Consider the following 18,074-nt stretch of genomic DNA (forward strand, 5'->3'; position numbering starts at 1 on the left):
ACCTTGCAACAATAAACTCTGCAAACTGTGTAGCCATATAACACACACACGCTGTACCTTGAATGCAACAAGTATAACCAGGGATGTTACATTAGTGAAACAGAACACAAATTATAAAAAGGAGTCTTCACAGGCAAGCTATATAAGGGCCTTTTGTCAACCAGGATTCTGTGGAACACTAGGGTTTTTCCAGAGGTTAAGGGTTCCTTGAGCAATTTCTGACTTTCAGATAAGCAACCATGAATGAAAACAATTACAGTTAGGTCCAGATATATTTGGACACAGGCACAATTTTAGTTTTTTTCCAGGTATTTACCAAAACATATTCAAGCTATAGTTATATAATGGATATGGGCTGAAAGTGCACACTCTCAGGTTTAATTTGAGGGTATGTGCATCTAAATTGGAGGAAGGGTATAGAAATTACAGCTCTTAGGAGTAGCGGCCCCCCTTTTTCAAGGGAACAAAAGTAATTGGACAGTTGAATCAAAAGCTGTTTCATGGCCAGGTGTGGGCTGCTCCTTCGTTATTTCTTCATCAGTTAAGCAGGTAAAAGGTCTGGAGTTGATTCTAAGTGTGTTATTTACATTTGGAATTTATTGCTGTAAACCTACATCATGCATTCAACTGAGCTGTCCATGCAAGTGAAACAGGCCATTGTAAGGCTTCAAAAATAAAACAAATCCATCAGAGAGATAGCAGCAACATTAGGAGTGGCCAAATCAACAGCTTGGTACATTCTGAGGAAAGAAGAATGCACTGGTGAGCTCAGTAAATAAAAAGAAATGGGCGTCCATGAAAGACAACAGTGGTGGATGATTACAGGATCCTCTCTATGGTAAAGAAAAGCCATTCACAACATCCAGACAAGGGAAGGACACTCTCCAGGAGGTGAGCGTCTCATTATCAAAGTCTACAATCAAGAGAAGACTTCACGAGAGCAAATACAGAGGGTTCACCACAATGCAAACCATTTATAAGCCTGAAGAATAGAAAAGCCAGAGTAGACTTTGCCAAAAAACATTTGAAAAAGCCAGACCAGTTTTGGAAAAGCATTCTTTGGACAGATGAAACTCAGATTATTCTGTGCCAAAATGACGGGAAAAAATAAGTGTGAGGAAGGCTTGGAAAGGCTCATGATCCAAAGTACACAACATCATCTGTAAAACATGGTGGAGGCAGTGGGATGGCATGGGCATGCATGGCTTCCAGTGGCACTGGGTCATGGGTGTTTATTCATGATGTGACAGAAGACAGAAACAGCCAGATGAATTCTGCGGTGTTTACAGATATACGCATTTCACTTGCTGAAGGCAAAACTAAAGGCAGAAAGACCCACAAACAAAGAACAACCGAAGACAGCTTCAGTTAGAACCTGGCAAAGCATCAGAAAGGAGGAAACCCAGTCTTTGGTAATGTCAATGGGTTCCAGACTTCAGGCAGTCATTGCCAGTAAAGGATTATCAGCAAAATATTAAAAATGAACATTTTATTTATGATTATATTCAATTGTCCAATTACTTTTGGTCCCTTGAAAAGGGGGGATGGCTACTCTTAAGAGCTGTAATTCCTAAACCCTTCCTCCAATTTGGATGTGAGAGTGTGCACTTTCAACCCATATCCATTATATACTGTAACTATAGCTTGAATATGTTTTGGTAAATACCTGAAAAAACTAAATTTGTGCTTGTGTCAAAATAAATATGGACCTAACTGTATATTTTTAGCTATGTGTAATGAGGGTCTCTTCTCACTGACAACTAATTTTAGGAGCATTCTTTCCAGTGGCCATCACATTTAAGGATAAGTTCACCTTTGGAACATGTTATATGTTACACCTGTATTTAGGATATTGTGCCTTAGAAGTTCTCTTTTCCCTGTTTCCATCTTCAGGGTAGCTATACTACTTTGTACTGTCCCTTGGAGCCTTTCTGTAGCCACCTTTACGTGTGTGCTTCAGCCTGCAAGCATGCACTTTGTTATCAAGATACTTGGGATAAAAGATCATGTAGTCTTGACATGGGTGGTCATGTCACCATTATTTGACATCTACAGTGCACACTTCAGCCTAGGATGGGGCATGACATTGGTAATGAGGGACCATGTACTCCAAACATGGACAGTCGTATAACCATTGTGTTACGTCTACAATCTGCACTTCCTAACCAGAAGCCTAGGGAAGCAACATCGAGCCAGGGCATTAAGAAGCAATTGGCTGTTGTGACAACAAACTGAGAGACCTATTTTGAAAAAAATACTTCATTCTGTAGGTTTCCTTTGAAAGTGATTACTGTAAATTAAAAAAGGGTTTATTGCTACTTTAAGGCGGAGTCAGTGCAGGAATCACTGTTTGCAGACAGCAAGGTACCATGGGATATGTAGTACTTAGAAATTGTAGGTAAGCAACAGAGGAGAAGCTGCAAAGCATGCAGGGAATCCAAGAAGTTGTGGAAAGAGATGACCAGCAGACAGGCAGAACTCACATGAAAGGAGATTTTTCAAGCAAGTTTTAAAATGAATGTACATGCTGTGACCATAGAATTACATTCTTCATTTATCAGTAGTGTCTTTCCTTGGGTGTAAATTTTGTGTTTTGGCATAGACTGGCATCTACAAGGACATCATGGTTTCAGAATAATTCAACCTGAAAGCTAAAATGGCATTTATTACTTACTAGACTCAATTTATTGTCAGTGAGCTACTATAAAAAGTAGCTCTATAAATACATGTGTGATTTTAGTGCCATGATTTGTTTCTAAAATAACTTGGCACAATAGTGGATTTGCAGGCTCTGTTTTTGACTACATAGATGTTCATGTGGTGCCCACTATGTACCAGACATACTCTGATGAATGTTATGTTGCATACATGGGGAGAATCCCAATCTTTACATTTCATTAAAGACTTGCTTAAAGGTAAGATACACAAACAAGTTGTTTTTTTTTCCTTTTCTTCTGTTAACTTTTGTCAGAGCCACAGACTTGCCATCAGGAGCAGATACAGGGATGTTTTCAGGTAGCAAATAAAATGAATAGCAAGTTTCAAGTTAACTATTTAGTATAGGGGTCTCCAAACTTTTTAAACAAAGGGCCAATTTACTATCCATCAGACCTTAGAAGGACTTTGGCCAGTCAGAGTAGAAAATTGGTTGGTGTCAGTCATAAATACATCACTGGTATTGCTAGTATTGTTTGGCGGAATAGTGCATCATCATTGGTGTCAATGGGAAGAATAGTGCCCCAATGTTGGTGTTAGTGGTAGGAATAGTGCCCGTTGTTGGTGTCATTAGGAGGTACTATGCCCCACTGTTGGTGTCGGTAGAAGGTGTGGTGCCTCATCATTTGTGTCAGTGGGAGGATTAGAGCCTTGTATCTGTGAGAATAAAAACGCCCCAGGGGCCAGATAAAGGCTTGGAAAAGGCTGCTTTTGTCCTGCAGGCCGCAGTTTGGAGAGCACTGCTTTAGTAGATATTCTGACTTATATTCTGACAGCCTGGCTAGGTTCACACAGGCAGTAGAGGGGCAGCAAAACAGGCAATTTATTCAAGTTCTAACCCTTTTCAACTGCCAATCTCCAAATGAACATGGCAGCTGCTTTGGTGAGTACATATGCCCCAGCTGTGATGTTTAGCTTTGCAGTGTGGCAATTTTAATAGTGTCAGGTTTGACACGACGAGCTAAACGTTTGGCTTGTGGTTGTGATGTAGAATTTCAATGCAAAATCCCCCTTTTGGCTTAAAAAAAAAGACCTCAGGTCGTTGATTGATTAAGCCAGATTTGTAAATACAGCAGTTTGGCAATGTAATTATTCTATAAATAAATAATAGGCAGCACTCCAAACAGCTAACATACTGCTATTCCCTTTATGTGCTCAATTTTATTTTTCTGACTTGAGCTGCCTCAAAGATGCTTATGAGCAAAGGTATAACCTGTCCCTACATGTCATGCAGCTTCCATACTGTCTTCTGCATTGTTATCTATGTATGTTAACAATTACAGTATATGGAAGCAATGTAAAATTGCAGTCAAGATACGACATAAACATTTTTGACAGTTTTGGAATTAAGAGGGCAAGCACATGATTTCACTCAGGCTTCTAGGGATTCATGGCCTCCACTTCTGCATCCCTGGTTGGGATGTAAACAGTGGCATATATTGCAAATGCCTTTCCTATCAGAGAAATATGAACAGACCTCAGACAGTCACACTCAGCGAGGAAACTATTTAAATTTCAGAATTTCTGCACATACGTATAAGGCTGGCTTAATGGACAAGAGCACTTTAGATATTAAGCTCCTCAATGCCCTCCCCTGGCCTATATAACAGTAAGTGTATACCAAGTCTGAAGCTCTAATGGTTTGAAATGCCTGCTTATGATTCGATCAGTGTGCCCAGATCCATCACAACCTAAACTCTAGCTGTGCCAAATTTAGATGCTACCAGTGAATGCACCATGGTGGAGAATGATGGAAATCTACAGCCACACCTTTTTTCATGCATTTACAGACCGCCATTATTCTTTATGGCACATGCACTGGGTGTAGCTTTTAAATGGCTTTCAGGTTGTGGTTGCTCTGGATAGGCTGTGCTGCCATGAGCAAGTTTTTTAAACAATTTTAGATATGAACTTACACTACATTAGCTGCTGCAGAGGCCATGGGGAGGGTTTGGTATCTAAACAAGTAGACCTGTCCTCTGGATTTCCAAGTGATGGTTAAGGTGCGGTTTTAATTTAAGAAGAAATAATAACCCCTAACTAAAATAGCAGTTTTAGATACATTGACCCTTTAAAATTTTGATTTGCCCAGTCTAGCTGAGTGATCTGTTACTGTCTAGTTTATCTTATTGTACGCTACTACTTCTACTGTTTCATAAATCAAGACCACAGATTTGACAGCAGATGGCAATATTGATGTGTTATGTCTCTTTTAGTTGATTTAATTTATATGATATTCTGTTTCTTTACAGATATCTAAAATTGAGAATATTGGCCACCTGGGAGAGTTAAGAGTATTAAACCTTGCTCGGAATCAGATAACAGAAGTGGAAAACTTGAACGGTCTAGACTTGCTGACAGAACTTAACCTGAGACATAATAACATCAGTCTTGTGGTAAGAGGCATATGTATTTATAAACTGTATACTACATTTTTACATTAGTGTTTAGGTTCTTATCACAGAAGGGCAAGAATTGAAGTTATTACTGATCCATAATGCCATCCTTTATATTTTAATTTATTTTATTTATTTCAGGTACTTATATATAACGCCTTCAATTTTACGCAGCGCTTTATTTATATATATATATATATATATATATATATATATATATATATATATATATATATATATATATATAGTACATTCACTTCAGTCCCTAACCCTCAAGGGGCGTACAATCTAAGGTCCCTAACTCACATTCATACATACACATACTAGGGCCAATTTAGACAGGATCCAATTCACCTACCAGCATGTCATTGGAGTGTGGGAGGGAACCGGAGTACCTGGAAGAAACCCACGCAGGCACAGGGAGAACATGCAAACTCCATATGGTCAGTGACTTCCTACATTGGGGTCTTAAATTCCTGGGAACGAGTGACCAGTTAACATCAGCTTAAAGTGGTTCTAAACGTAAAAAATTTTTTTTAATGAAGGAATACATTAAGGTAAATGCCCCCAAACACTTACCTAAGTCCTCTATCGATCCAACACTGTGCCCAGCTACATCTCTTCTCTTTTTACTCCCTCCTTTCACAAGGCACTCTGAGAGCAATGGGAGCCATTGGCTCCTGCTGCTGTCAGTCAAATCCTATAAAGAGGGGATGTGGCTGAGCCACCCTATATGTGTCTATAGATGTACAGTTGCAAGAAAAAGTATGTGAACCCCTTGGGATTACGTGGAGTTTTGCATGAATTGGGCATAAAATGTGCTCTGAACGTCATCTAAGTCACAACAATAGAAGAACACTGTCTGCTGAACATAATATTACACAAACATTAGATGTTGCCATGGTTTAATTGCACATAACATGTAAACATTCACAGTGCAGGGAGGAAAAAGTATGTGAACCTTTGGACTTAATAACTGGTTGACCCTCCTTTGGCAGCAATAACCTCAACCAAACGTTTCCTGTAGTTGCAGATCAGACCTGCACAGCGATCTGGAGTCATTTTGGACCACTCCTTTTAACAAAACTGTTTCAGTGTAGCAATATTCTTGGGATGTCTGGTGTGAATCGCTCTCTTAAGGTCATGCCACAGCATTTCAATCGGGTTGAGGTCAGGACTCTGACTGGGCCACTCCAGAAGGCGTATTCTGTGCTGTTGCAGCCATTGTTTTGTTGAATTACTTGTATGCTTTGGGTCATTGTCCTGTTGCCTCACCCATCCTCTGCAGAGCTTCAGTTGGCGGACAGATGGTCGTACGTTTTCCTGCAAAATGTCTTGATAAACTCTGGAATTCATTTTCCCATCAATGACAACAATCCATCCAGGCCCTGAGGCAGCAAAGCAGCCCCAAACCATGATGCTCCCTCCGCCATGTTTCACAGTGGGGATGAGGTTTTGATGTTGGTGTGCTGGGCCTTTTTTTCTCCACACATAGTGTTGTGTGTTCTTCCCAAACAACTCAATCTTGGTTTCATCTGTCCACAGTATATTCTGCCAGTAGTGCTGTGGAACATCCAGGTGCTCTTTTGCAAACTTCAAACGTGCTGCAATCTTCTTTTTGGACAGCAATGGCTTCCTCCGTGGTGTCCTCCCATGTACTCCATTCTTGTTTCATGTTTTCCTTATTGTAGATGTGTCAACAAAAATGTTAGCATGTGCCAGAGATTTCTGTAGGTCTTTAGCTGACACTCTGGGATTCTTCTTTACCTCATGCAGCATTCTGCGCTGTGCTCTTGCAGTCATTTTTACAGGACGACCACGCCTAGGGAGAGTAGCAACAGTGCTAAACTTTCTCCATTTGTAGACAGTCTGTCTTACCATGGACACATGAACATCAAGGCTCAAGGAGATACTTTTGTAACCCTTTCCAGCTTCATGCAAGTCAGCAATTCTTGATCGTAGGTCTTCTGATAGCTCTTTTCTGCGAGGCATGGTTCACATCAACAGTGCTTCTTGAAACCAGTAAACCCAAAACAGGTGTGTGTTTTTTAAGGGCAGGACAGCTGTCAGCAACACATCCAATATCATCACACTGATTGGAGTCAAAGTTGGCTCACTCCTGGCTCCAATTAGCTCTGGGAGAAGTCATTAAGCTAGGGCTTCACATACTTTTTCCTCCCTGCACTGTGAATGTTTACATGTTATGTGCAATTAAACCATGGCAACATCCAATGTTTGTGTAGTATTATGTTCAGCAGACTGTGTTCTTCTATTGTTGTGACTTAGATGCCGTTCAGAGCACATTTTATGCCCAATTCATGCAAAACTCCATGTAATCCCAAGGGGTTCACATACTTTTTCTTGCAACTGTACATAGGCTGGCTCAGGAGTGTGACAAATGTGGGTGTCCAACCACTGCCATCTTCACCGACTTGTGACAAAAGACCGGTCTGTCTCACACCGCGCTGTCATTTATGTAACAATAGCGCTCTCAGCCCCACATTGCACAAAGATTTTCCAGCTTGCAGGACCACAATCTTGGAGCAAACACACTAAAGAGCGATTGTAAATTGGGTTTAGTTAATTAAGCAATTATCTCTTTAAACTGCCACCACCACCTTTTTTTACTGAGAAGGAGGAAACAGTATTTGCAATAATAAATATGATTTTAGAATAAATGTCTGTAAAATGCACTGTCACCACAGACAGATATGTTTAGAGATTTATACTACAGTAGCACACTTCAAGAGACAGTGAATCTTTTAGTTTGCATTAAAAACCTTAGAGAGAATTTCAACATTTTTCAAAATAGGGTTTAATAATGAAAAGGTCAAAATAGTGCTAATAAAATATTTCCAGAAAAAGGGTGTTACAAGGAAACAATAAAGCAACAGAGAAATAAAAAGGAGTTGAAAATGAAGAATACTTACAAATCCTGGTTTCAGCAAAGACCAGTGCATAGGCAAAAACGGTAAAGTGGCTTTCACAAGTCCTGTTAGGTGCTCCTTGGTTTGATGTTAAAACAAGAGCATTCCCCTTTTTTTGTCGTATCAAAGGGGTGTTCACAGAGACCATCTGACCAATGAAGGGTCTGAGGGGTGGTTGCTGGGATGTCACCACTTTTATGATCAAGTCCCAGATACACTTTTCTATAAGTATTCATATCTCTAAATATCTACAGGGTACAGTCAGCTATCCTGCATTATATTAGCCAGCATAAAATTAGCTTCAAAATGGATATAGATATGACCGGTCTCGGATATCTATTTCTTCTAGGAGGGGTGTGGAGGCCTAATCCACTCTGGTACCTCCTAGCATAGATGTTTGGTAAAAATGCTACCCAATACCTGATGAAGTTGAATATGACTTTATTCTGGCTATACGGTCATAATTTCAGAAATTTTGAAATATAGTGGGATGATGATAGCTTCTACTGAGAAAAACAGATATGTATGTTCCAATTAAGGTATTTATAATCGAATGTCTGTTAATTCTTTTAGTTACTGAAGCAGCTAAATCAGACACTTTTATTTGCTCTGAGATGTGTATTGGGGGTTAAATTATGCTAGTCCTGTTAACAGACAGATAACAGGAGTCTGGCATTAGTTTATAGTTGTGTATTTGCATAAACTGAAGGAAGGATGGGGGAAAAGTCATTGTAGCTATGCCTTCTTATCACAAAATGGCATGGAAGACTTGTGACGTGAACAAAATGACTTCTACATGCACAGCTATTCGGGTGCCAGGTACACATGATCAGAACAGAAAGCATGCCCGCATGTGTGCTTCTATAGCACATAGCTTGCTATGGGGGCACATGAAGGAAGTAGAAGTGGACAGCACTGGAGGGGGACTCCAGAAGAGAGGGTAAAGAACTGCTCTGTGCAATAGCATTGCACAGAGCTGATAAGTATACCCTCATTTTTATTTTAATACATTTTGGCTTTACAACCACATGAAATACCATTGGGGAAGGGTGGTAGGATTCTCCTACAGGTTACCTCGCCTCTAAAACATTTATAATAATTGTACATATTGAATATGAAGTAATAGCTGTTATTTTCTTTACTGTATTTCTCAGTCATTTTCCATCCTGTGACCAGACTATTTAGCAGTTTCAAATTGCTAATAAAATGCTGTTGGCAGTACCATAGTCAGTCTTTCAGCAATTTATTTGACATTCGTTAGCCAAAATGTTCCTGTTATTCATTTTCATGCAATTTAATGACTGGTCATGCTCAATTTCTACTTTTGTTTCTTAACAAACTTTAAAGGGAAACTCCACTCCATGCCATATTGTAATTAAAATATAACAACTTACGGCAAAATTTTCTTTTCTTTTTTTTTGGATAGAGTAGAGAGGGATTAGAATACCTGTCAGCTTTTTTATTGCTGTCTGTGCCCCTGTTAGGGAGGCTCACCCTCTCTATTTTTCCTGTTTATCATTATCATTGAAAGTGAAAGTGAAAAAATATCCTAAATTTGGGTTGTCCCCAGAAAATTAATATAGGAAAAATCTTCCATTAGTTCTGGTGATCTGGGGGTCCCAATGGATTTCCTTAATTTGTAGGGGTTTCCTCTGACTTCCTGTTTTGGGTATGCTGCAGGAAATAAAGGTAAATCTCCCCAATGGGACACAGATGGCAAAAAGAAAAACCTGACAAGGGTTATAACCCTCCCTTACTCTATCCAAAATTGTATAAAAAGTTTTGCCTATAGTTCTAATGCTATTAAAAATTACCACTCATTTTCAGTCTGCAGTGTTGTAATTTTCTGTAAACTTCAATGCAATATGGCAACCTGGAGGCCTTCATTTCTGCTTGTGTGATTGGCTCACTGATTTTCCCAGAAGTCTGCACTAAGATGCAAGTCAAATTTTAGATATCATCTGCAATAGGAAATTCTATTTTTAGTAAGATACTTCTCAAGGGTTAGTTACTTCTAAAGAGATGCAAACACCACAACTTTCCTCATTAGAACACTGTAAGTGCACCAGCTGATAAACAACACAGACACTCCCATTAGGGAAGCCTTCCAAGGACATAGTTGAAAGTGCAGCTTTTTCTTAAAGAGTAACTCCACTTTTGTTTAGCAGAACTGCTTTCTCTCTCCCTCCTAACTGGACTCAGCGAGAGCAGCGGCTTATTGGCTCCTGCTGCTGTCATTCAAATCCAGCAACGAGGGAGTGGGGGTTGGGGTTGAGCCACACTGTGTGAGTCAATACACACACACAGCACTGCTCAAGATCGAGCCTGCACCTGTGCCACCATAGGAAGTGGCTTCCCATGGTGGCACATGGAGAAGAGGAAGAGCCAGGAGCGTCAGAAGGGGACCCCAGAAGAGGAGGATTGGGGCTGCTCTGTGCAAAACCAATGCCTAGAGCAGAAAAATATAACATGTTTGTTTTATTTTTTTAACAAAAAGAACCTTTACAATCACATTAGGCGTGAAGTCACTTTCTGTGCGTGTGTACAGTGTATATATATTGTTATCACTTAACTGACATATAAAAAAGGGACATCCCCAGATTAACGCATCATTAAAAACTGCGGACTACAGTTAATATGGAAAAGTGTTTAATTATGGATAGAGTGGAGAAAAGTAGAACTTGCGTCAGGCTTTTATTGCTACCTAGTGGAGAACTACACTCTCACCTTCTTTTTTGAAGTGGTTGTAAACATCAGACCTGAAATGTGAACAAAGCATATCCCTCTATAGTGTGTGCTTTTCTCAATCCAGAGCACTAAGTGTCATTTCTGTCCGCTGCGTTATTCCTCTATGCTATCTGCGTAAGTCACTTCTGTTAAATTTTCCTGACACCGAGAGAAAATTGGTGACAGGGAAGGGCTCAGCCTATGATTGACAGCCTCAGCTCTGTTCTTGTGTGCTGTGTGAAGGGTGTGTGTTCCTTCCCTCCAATCCATCTCAGAGCTCACTGAGTGTAACTTCGTCTCCTCAATTCCAGTGCTTTTCAGATCTGAGAGATCCTGTGTAAATTCTGCACTTTGAATATATGTAGGGAGCATACTACTGTAGATAAACATGTACAACTTATGTAGAAGGATTTGTTTCATCTCTGTGTATCACCTGAGGCCAGTCACTTCACTGGATATTTGTAAGGGTTTACAACCATTTTAATGAATTTGGTAGAAACAGATTTGAAATTTCATAAAGTTTATATTTCCCGTGCATAGAGACTTGTGGTAGACTTTAAAATCAGGCATATTGCTTAAAAAGCAATGACCAGTGCTACTATCTGACACTTTTGGGTGTGTTGGATACCGGGTGTGTTGGATACCGGGTGTGTTGGATACCGGGTGTGTTGGATACCGGGTGTGTTGGATACCGGGTGTGTTGGATACCGGGTGTGTTGGATACCGAGTGTGTTGGATACCGGGTGTGTTGGATACCGGGTCCTGTACTTTGTGGCTTCTCCTGAGGGACACTATTTCATTACAGGACACAGTAATGAAGTAGCATCCAGAAGAAGGAATCATGGTGCCCATGATGGTGGGGGAAGCCAAGCACACATCATTCTCACCTATGCAAGAATTAGGAAGTAGGAGCGGGATACTGTCACAAAAAAAGTACCCAAAAAATGAAACTTTGCACATATATTAGATGATGGGAGGGGAGAAGGAGGGTGAGCTGCATGTTTATTATTGCATTAAAGTGTTACTAAACCCAAAACAGTAAAATCAGTCTGTATATGCAGTAAAGCATGCTTGTTATACTCACTGTGGAACCCAAGGGAATAATCCTCTGCACTGTGTAAAAAGGCTGTTTGATCCTGACTTCTCTGATCCTCCTCTTCTTCCAGTGTCCCCCTCTTATCTCCTGATTAGACATATATCATGCGGAGACACTCTGCACATGCTCAGTTTGGTGTGTATATAGAGAGGTTTTTGTTTTTTTTTCTTGGTAGAGTGCATGTGATCAGCACAGGGCCAATGAGCACTGTTCAGACAGAGGTTCTGCATCCTTCTAGAGCAGAATGAAAACTCCTACAAGCTTTGACCAGTGCTCTGCTGGACACTGATAGAAGTCACAAGACTGCTCTAACTGCTGATGAGAAAAGGTATCTAGCAGTTTATAGTTACTAAAAGAATTTCCGTGTACTGTGGGAGACCAGATATAGTGAATGCAGGGTCCTGGGTTTAGTAACACTTTAAGGTCTCCTTTAAGTGCACATAGCTATGTACATACAGAAAATTTAACAATCTCCCTTGTTACTCCTAAACTTGAAGTAGTGCTAATAACTCTGAAATTACTTTTGACCTGTTTCTTTTCTCTCGGTGGTCTGGTAGTCACAGCTGCAGGATATAGCAAGGTCTTAAGCTGGCTTTATATGGGGTAAATGTTGGACGGTTTCCTCCTGGCAGCTACACGCTCAACATCCTTCAGTCTGAAAATTTAAGGAGCTGGGCAGGAAAATTCTCACCTGAATCCAATCATATGCAGTCACTATTTGTGTATGCTGACAGCCGGAGGTGCTGGCTGTCAGATTGCAATCGCCTGCAGGGGAGATTTTATTTATTTATTTTTTTTTCTTTAGCTTGCATGAGGAAATTGATAGATTTGTCTCATACGGCCCAACAAAATCTTAGTGTATGGCCGGCTATTAGATCCTTTCACATGGGGGTTCTGTTTGTTTCATCAGTTCAGTCACGTTTTCTTTCAAAGAAAGTTTCCAAAAATCAGTTTTTCAGTTTTTACATTGGTTTTTACATCGGTTTTTTTACATCCACTACTTATACAAAAACTTATGTAAAAACTGACTGTCCGTTTACATCCTTTTTTTGTCTGTTCTGTTTTTTAACGGAAGAAAGGTAAGGCTTTGATCCATTCCTAAAACGGATGTTGATGGATGCAGATGTAAATGGATGTAAACAGATGATTATCCGTTTTTTCCATAGAGATGCATTGATGTCCGTTTTTCATCCATCAACAGATGGATGAAAAATGGAACCCCTGTGCGAATGGGGTCTATGTGAGGCAGAAGAACTGGTTGGCTGCTTGTGCCTGGGCATGCTTCAGAAAGCACCAAATCCTGGTACCCAGAGGCAATCTGAACCTGCTAAAATTAAAATATGAATTTATCAAGAGCTACATAGCTAGTCATGTTGACAAAGAACACATCAAGTTCTGCAAAATCCTTTTTACATTCCATTAAGGAGTTCCATTAGGGAGTAGCAAGGTTTTTGGGGTGCTATACATTGCAGTAGGGCTCATTTTGGTACTTGAGAATGCATTAATCAATGTCATACATACAAGGCATCTAGGCTGCACAGTAGACACTATTGAGGTTAGTGGGAGTTTCCTTCTTGCGCTTGGGATTTGCATCTAGATGCTTTTTTGCATACTGTTTCAACATATACTGTGAGATCTCTTCTTTATTCAGACTTACATTGAATTGCCAACATCAAGCACAGATCTGTCTTCAAACTGTAACGTTGCATGTTATTTGGCAGAAAGTTCAAATTTTTTACGCATTGATTTGATTTAGTACCTCCACTTTGCTTGTTCCTCTAATTCAACACATTTTGAAAGTTTTCAGCACAAATGACAGAAGAAATCAATCACATACTATATGCCTGGAGGTAGAGAACATATTTTATTGTATGTGTTAAAAGAAAAGAATAAAACTATGTTTGCTCATAGATGTAACCCATTTATTGTAAAGTCGTGTGATGATTATTTTAATGGATTTATGTAGACCTGTTGCAGTGTGTCATTATAGAAGAAAAGAAGACCTGGTCATGTAGTTAAATCTAAATTCAAAAGAAAATTTGCTTTAAATACACTATACAAATGTAATTTACACATCTTTAAGAATCTTGAGCCATTCAGGTTCTGATTCACATACTTTCTGCTCCAAAAGAGTTTACAGTCTAATGTCTCTAACATGGTCATACAAACACATGCACACACATACACTAGGGTCTTTTTGGGTGAAATTCCAGCCCAGGGACAAATAATCTCCACTGGGTGTTCAAAGTGTATCTATAGCTAGATTTTTTTCGTATAGGGGACAAAAACCTTTTTTAGGCTCCATTCACATTTGTATGTCTGCAAAGTCACGCAATTTCCAGTGCCACTTTGGAGTTCGACTTTGGAGAAACTTTACACTCTCTGGCACTCAAGTCGCAATAAAGTAGTGCAGGAACTTTGTCAAAGTTGCTGCAGCTTTAGGTCGTGTAGATCCAAACGGGTGCTATGGAAAACCATGGGCTGCGACTTGTCTTGTGGCTATATGTGCCCAAAGTTCCATGACAAGTCACACAAGTGTGAACAGAGCCTAAATGTTTTTATTGCTGTCTATGCTCTTGATGTTGAGAGCCTGTCTCTATGTTGGTCCTGGTTACCATTGTCACTGTGGCATAAAGTGATAAAAAACAAAAAATGTTAAGAGTTGTCACTGGAACAGGAGGTGGGATAACTTTTACAGCGACAATTGTCTAACAAGGGAAATCCCCTGATTTTGAAGCGACTTCAGCTCACTTCCTGTTGTGTCTCCATGAAGTGAAAGGAGATTTACCCAATGGGACAGAGAAAAAAAAGTAATTGTAGTCCTTTCTTACCCTATCCAGAACAAAAAAAAAAACCCCACTGGCTATAGGTATATTATAATTAAAGTGCTAATGTAACCAAGGTTTAAAATATTGCCCCTTTCTTTCTCCCAACTCATACACATGCTGCATATGGTTTGTAAAATAGCTCCGTGTAAATACAATTTTTAAAAAAAATCTTTTCGATGTGATCACTAAGCTCCGGGTGCTCTGTGCAAAGGAGCGGCTCGATGGTGGGGCTGAATTCACAGACCTGTGACATTACTCACCAGCTTCCATTGTTCCTCCATTGTCTGCGCTCTCTCCCATCAACTGCAGCAGGCGCTCACTGACACAGCAGAGCCGGAACATAGTAATCACGTGACTGTACCGAGGAAGATTTAAAGAAATTTTTACATTAGATATTTTAAAAACAGTATACATGGTGGAGAAGGGCTGTTGGTAAAAACCTGTTATTATTTAAAAGGAAAACTCCACTTTAATGGGAGGAAAATTATAACAAATAAAAAAAATATATAGTATATACGATTGCTACACAAGCCATATTCTAATTTAAAAGCTAAGTTCCTCTTTCAAAAAATAATAAATGCATATGTTTTTGGAGGTAAAATATGTGCATTTATATCCTCCCCCCCCCCGTAGGCGATCACAGGTGCAATGTCATGCTCCTGCACATCCTCCCTACGGCCCTGTGGCCATATCTCTGTACAGGCTGTCTGTTTCAGAGCTGCAGGAAGACTGAATGGACTGTGAGCATGCTCATCAGCACCCTCACAGTCCATTGAAACTACTAGTTTGTCTGCTGTGGTGGATATAGGACTTATAGTTTTCTCATTCACAGACTTCTGTGAATGAATGATGTAGTGTGGGCAGATACACTCCAATTTTAAATTGTGACAGAGGGTTTGGGGAGAAGAATCCCTGTTTGCTGTCACAGTGGGGGTGGGGGGTGGAAGGGCTGCTGCAGAGTGTAGCATGTCACTAAAGATCGACTTACCCTTGACACTGGGTTCACAGTAGGCCACACGCTGCAGGCTGGTTGCAGATGTAAGAATTGCACATGTTTCCGCACCTGCCTCCACATTGTGCTGCTCTTGTGAAACACACAGGGCTGCCATTCATTCTGAATGGCACCCTGATGCACCTCAGTCCGCAGCTTGATTATGGGTGCGAAAACCACAGGTTCAGAGGCGTCCCTAGGGTTGGTAATACTTGGTGACACCCCCTCCGACGATCCCTGCAGAATGGATCGGATCTGTGGATTGAGCATAATGGATCGGACTCCGATCCATTATGCTCAATCCACAGATCCGATCCATCCTGCAGGGATCGTCAGCTTTCTTTACAACTTACCTTTTCTTGGAGTGGGTCTGGTGTCACCCCGTATAGGTTGCATGCCGACGATCCCCGCAGGATCGTTGGCTTGCTTTACAACTTCCCTTTTTGTGGAGCGGGTCCGGTGTCACCCCCGTGCGGTCGGTATCACCTGCTGTGGACCGCACCCCCTGCACCTGCTTCGGGCGCCACTGCACAGGTTTACCCACGGATGCGTTTCTGAAAAGGTGCATGCATCTTTTTTTGTGCGGGACACATTCAAATGAATGGGCCTGAGCAAACGCGGGCCGCATGGCCCATACTAGTGTGAACCAGGCCTTAATGCCATTAAAATGACATTCCTATGTGCATCTACTGTATTCTTCTGTACAATTTAGTGTATTATGACAACCTACAGGCCTTCTGTACACAGTATAGAATTTCCCAAGCTATGTAATTTCATGCTTGTGTGATTGGCCTACTGATTTTCCCAGAAGTCTGCATTAAGATACAAGTCAGATTTTAAGCGTCCTCTGCAACTAAAATGTAATTTTCATGAGATACACCCATAGGGTCAATTACTTCTAAAGGAATGCAAACCCTGCAACTTTCCTCATTAGAACACTACAAGTGCATCAGCTGATTAATAATGAAAAAGTCATTCACATTCACTCTGCACATAATCCAAAGAGCTATTCCTTCAGAGCAGAAATGGGTAGGAATCTTCAACAAAGTTTGTTAAAATTGTTTCAGTGTGCATAGATCACCCTGTAGGCAGTACTTCTTTTTTTTCTCAACAAAAGTGCAGGTACTCTTTAAAAGTGTGAATAGTGCAACATTTTCTATACTGTGAATTTACAGGTTAGGACATTACTAAAGATCTTTAAATTATGTATTTTTTTATATTATAAAATTGTATTTGATTTCTACATGTTTCCAAATGGCCAGCAATACACTGTCAGTTGCAAAAAGTGATTGGTGAGTCTGTGCGTTAAATTATTCACATGATGGTGACACACAGCATGAAATATTGAATGGTTCTGCATACTGCAAATGTTCAAATTAAATTTAGCAATGGCAATCTGTAAGCAATGGTTGTAATTGTATTTTTTCTAGCCAGATGTCATTATCCATGACCTCCCATTGAAATTGGCCGAGGCTTTGTTTTGTTGGATTCTCAGAGCACCGTCTTGTTTCTGCTCTGCGGATGATCAGCAGCCTCGCCACTATGCGGTTAAAATGCTGATTGTGCATGTTGGCTACTGAAAGCAATGACTTCTCTCCCTCCATCGCTCTTCCCCCACCCCTCCCACTGCTGATCACCTTGTATGTGCAGCTGCTTCTGCAGAACGGCTTCCTGCACAGAAACACTCCCAGTTATCCCCATACGCTCCACAATAATCAATGCTGCATCAGGACCACAGCAATTAGCAGAGTGTACTGTATCAGCTGAGCAGATGTTCCTGCTCTACGTCACGTAATCTCACTGATGTAGTGAATCTCTGCTTCCTTCTAGAGAGATGTGGATACTTTGCCCAGCCTCCAGCTCCTTTATCTCAGCTTTAACAATATATCAAGGTAAGGACGCGCTGTATTTTCAGTTTTAAGATAAACTACGTTGTATATTCATTTGGATGCTGCTAGTCCTGTCTTCTGTGCTGTATAATGTGATGCATTTGTAACAACAGGGGCACAATGTCCTTGCAGCTTGGTAGAAGATCTTCAGTAACATGTGAATGATAGGTCTACTTTAGCATATCAAGCAGCTGCCACACCCTCCTATCTACAGACCAACTGCAGCTCAGAGTTGGAGAACATAGGAGCGAGGAAACTCCTGCCGCCGTAGTTTCGTGTCTGATATTCTTGATCCACTGTCCATAAGTGTTAGATGGTCACATGGTTGTCTTTGTGTTCTGAGGAATGTATGATGTCAGTCAGTTGTCTGCAGTATGTTTTATGTAAAACTGCATTCTGTTATCTTCCTGTAGGCCCTGGACGTTTATTTATTTATTTATTTTTGCTGCAGGTCACTTAAGTGGTTTGCTGCAGCAGGCACATTATGCTGCACATTAAGAACAGG

At 40.5% G+C, this 18,074-nt stretch overlaps 1 protein-coding gene across 2 annotated transcripts in view; it reads left to right on the top strand.

Moving 5' to 3' along the window:
- The window catches only part of LRRC49 (leucine rich repeat containing 49), a 159,016-nt gene that overhangs the window by 41,963 nt on the left and 98,979 nt on the right, over nucleotides 1–18,074 (top strand). For both annotated transcript variants that reach the window (XM_089652471.1, XM_089652472.1), the window contains exons 8-9: nucleotides 4,968–5,111; nucleotides 17,511–17,572. In XM_089652471.1, coding sequence (XP_089508597.1) covers nucleotides 4,968–5,111; nucleotides 17,511–17,572 — 206 coding nt within the window. The remainder of the gene's footprint in view (nucleotides 1–4,967; nucleotides 5,112–17,510; nucleotides 17,573–18,074) is intronic.

The sequence above is a fragment of the Staurois parvus genome, unplaced genomic scaffold (assembly GCF_062004578.1).
Source record: "Staurois parvus isolate SC_StPar_1 unplaced genomic scaffold, SC_StPar_1.0 ptg000682l, whole genome shotgun sequence".
Classification (NCBI taxonomy): domain Eukaryota; kingdom Metazoa; phylum Chordata; class Amphibia; order Anura; family Ranidae; genus Staurois; species Staurois parvus.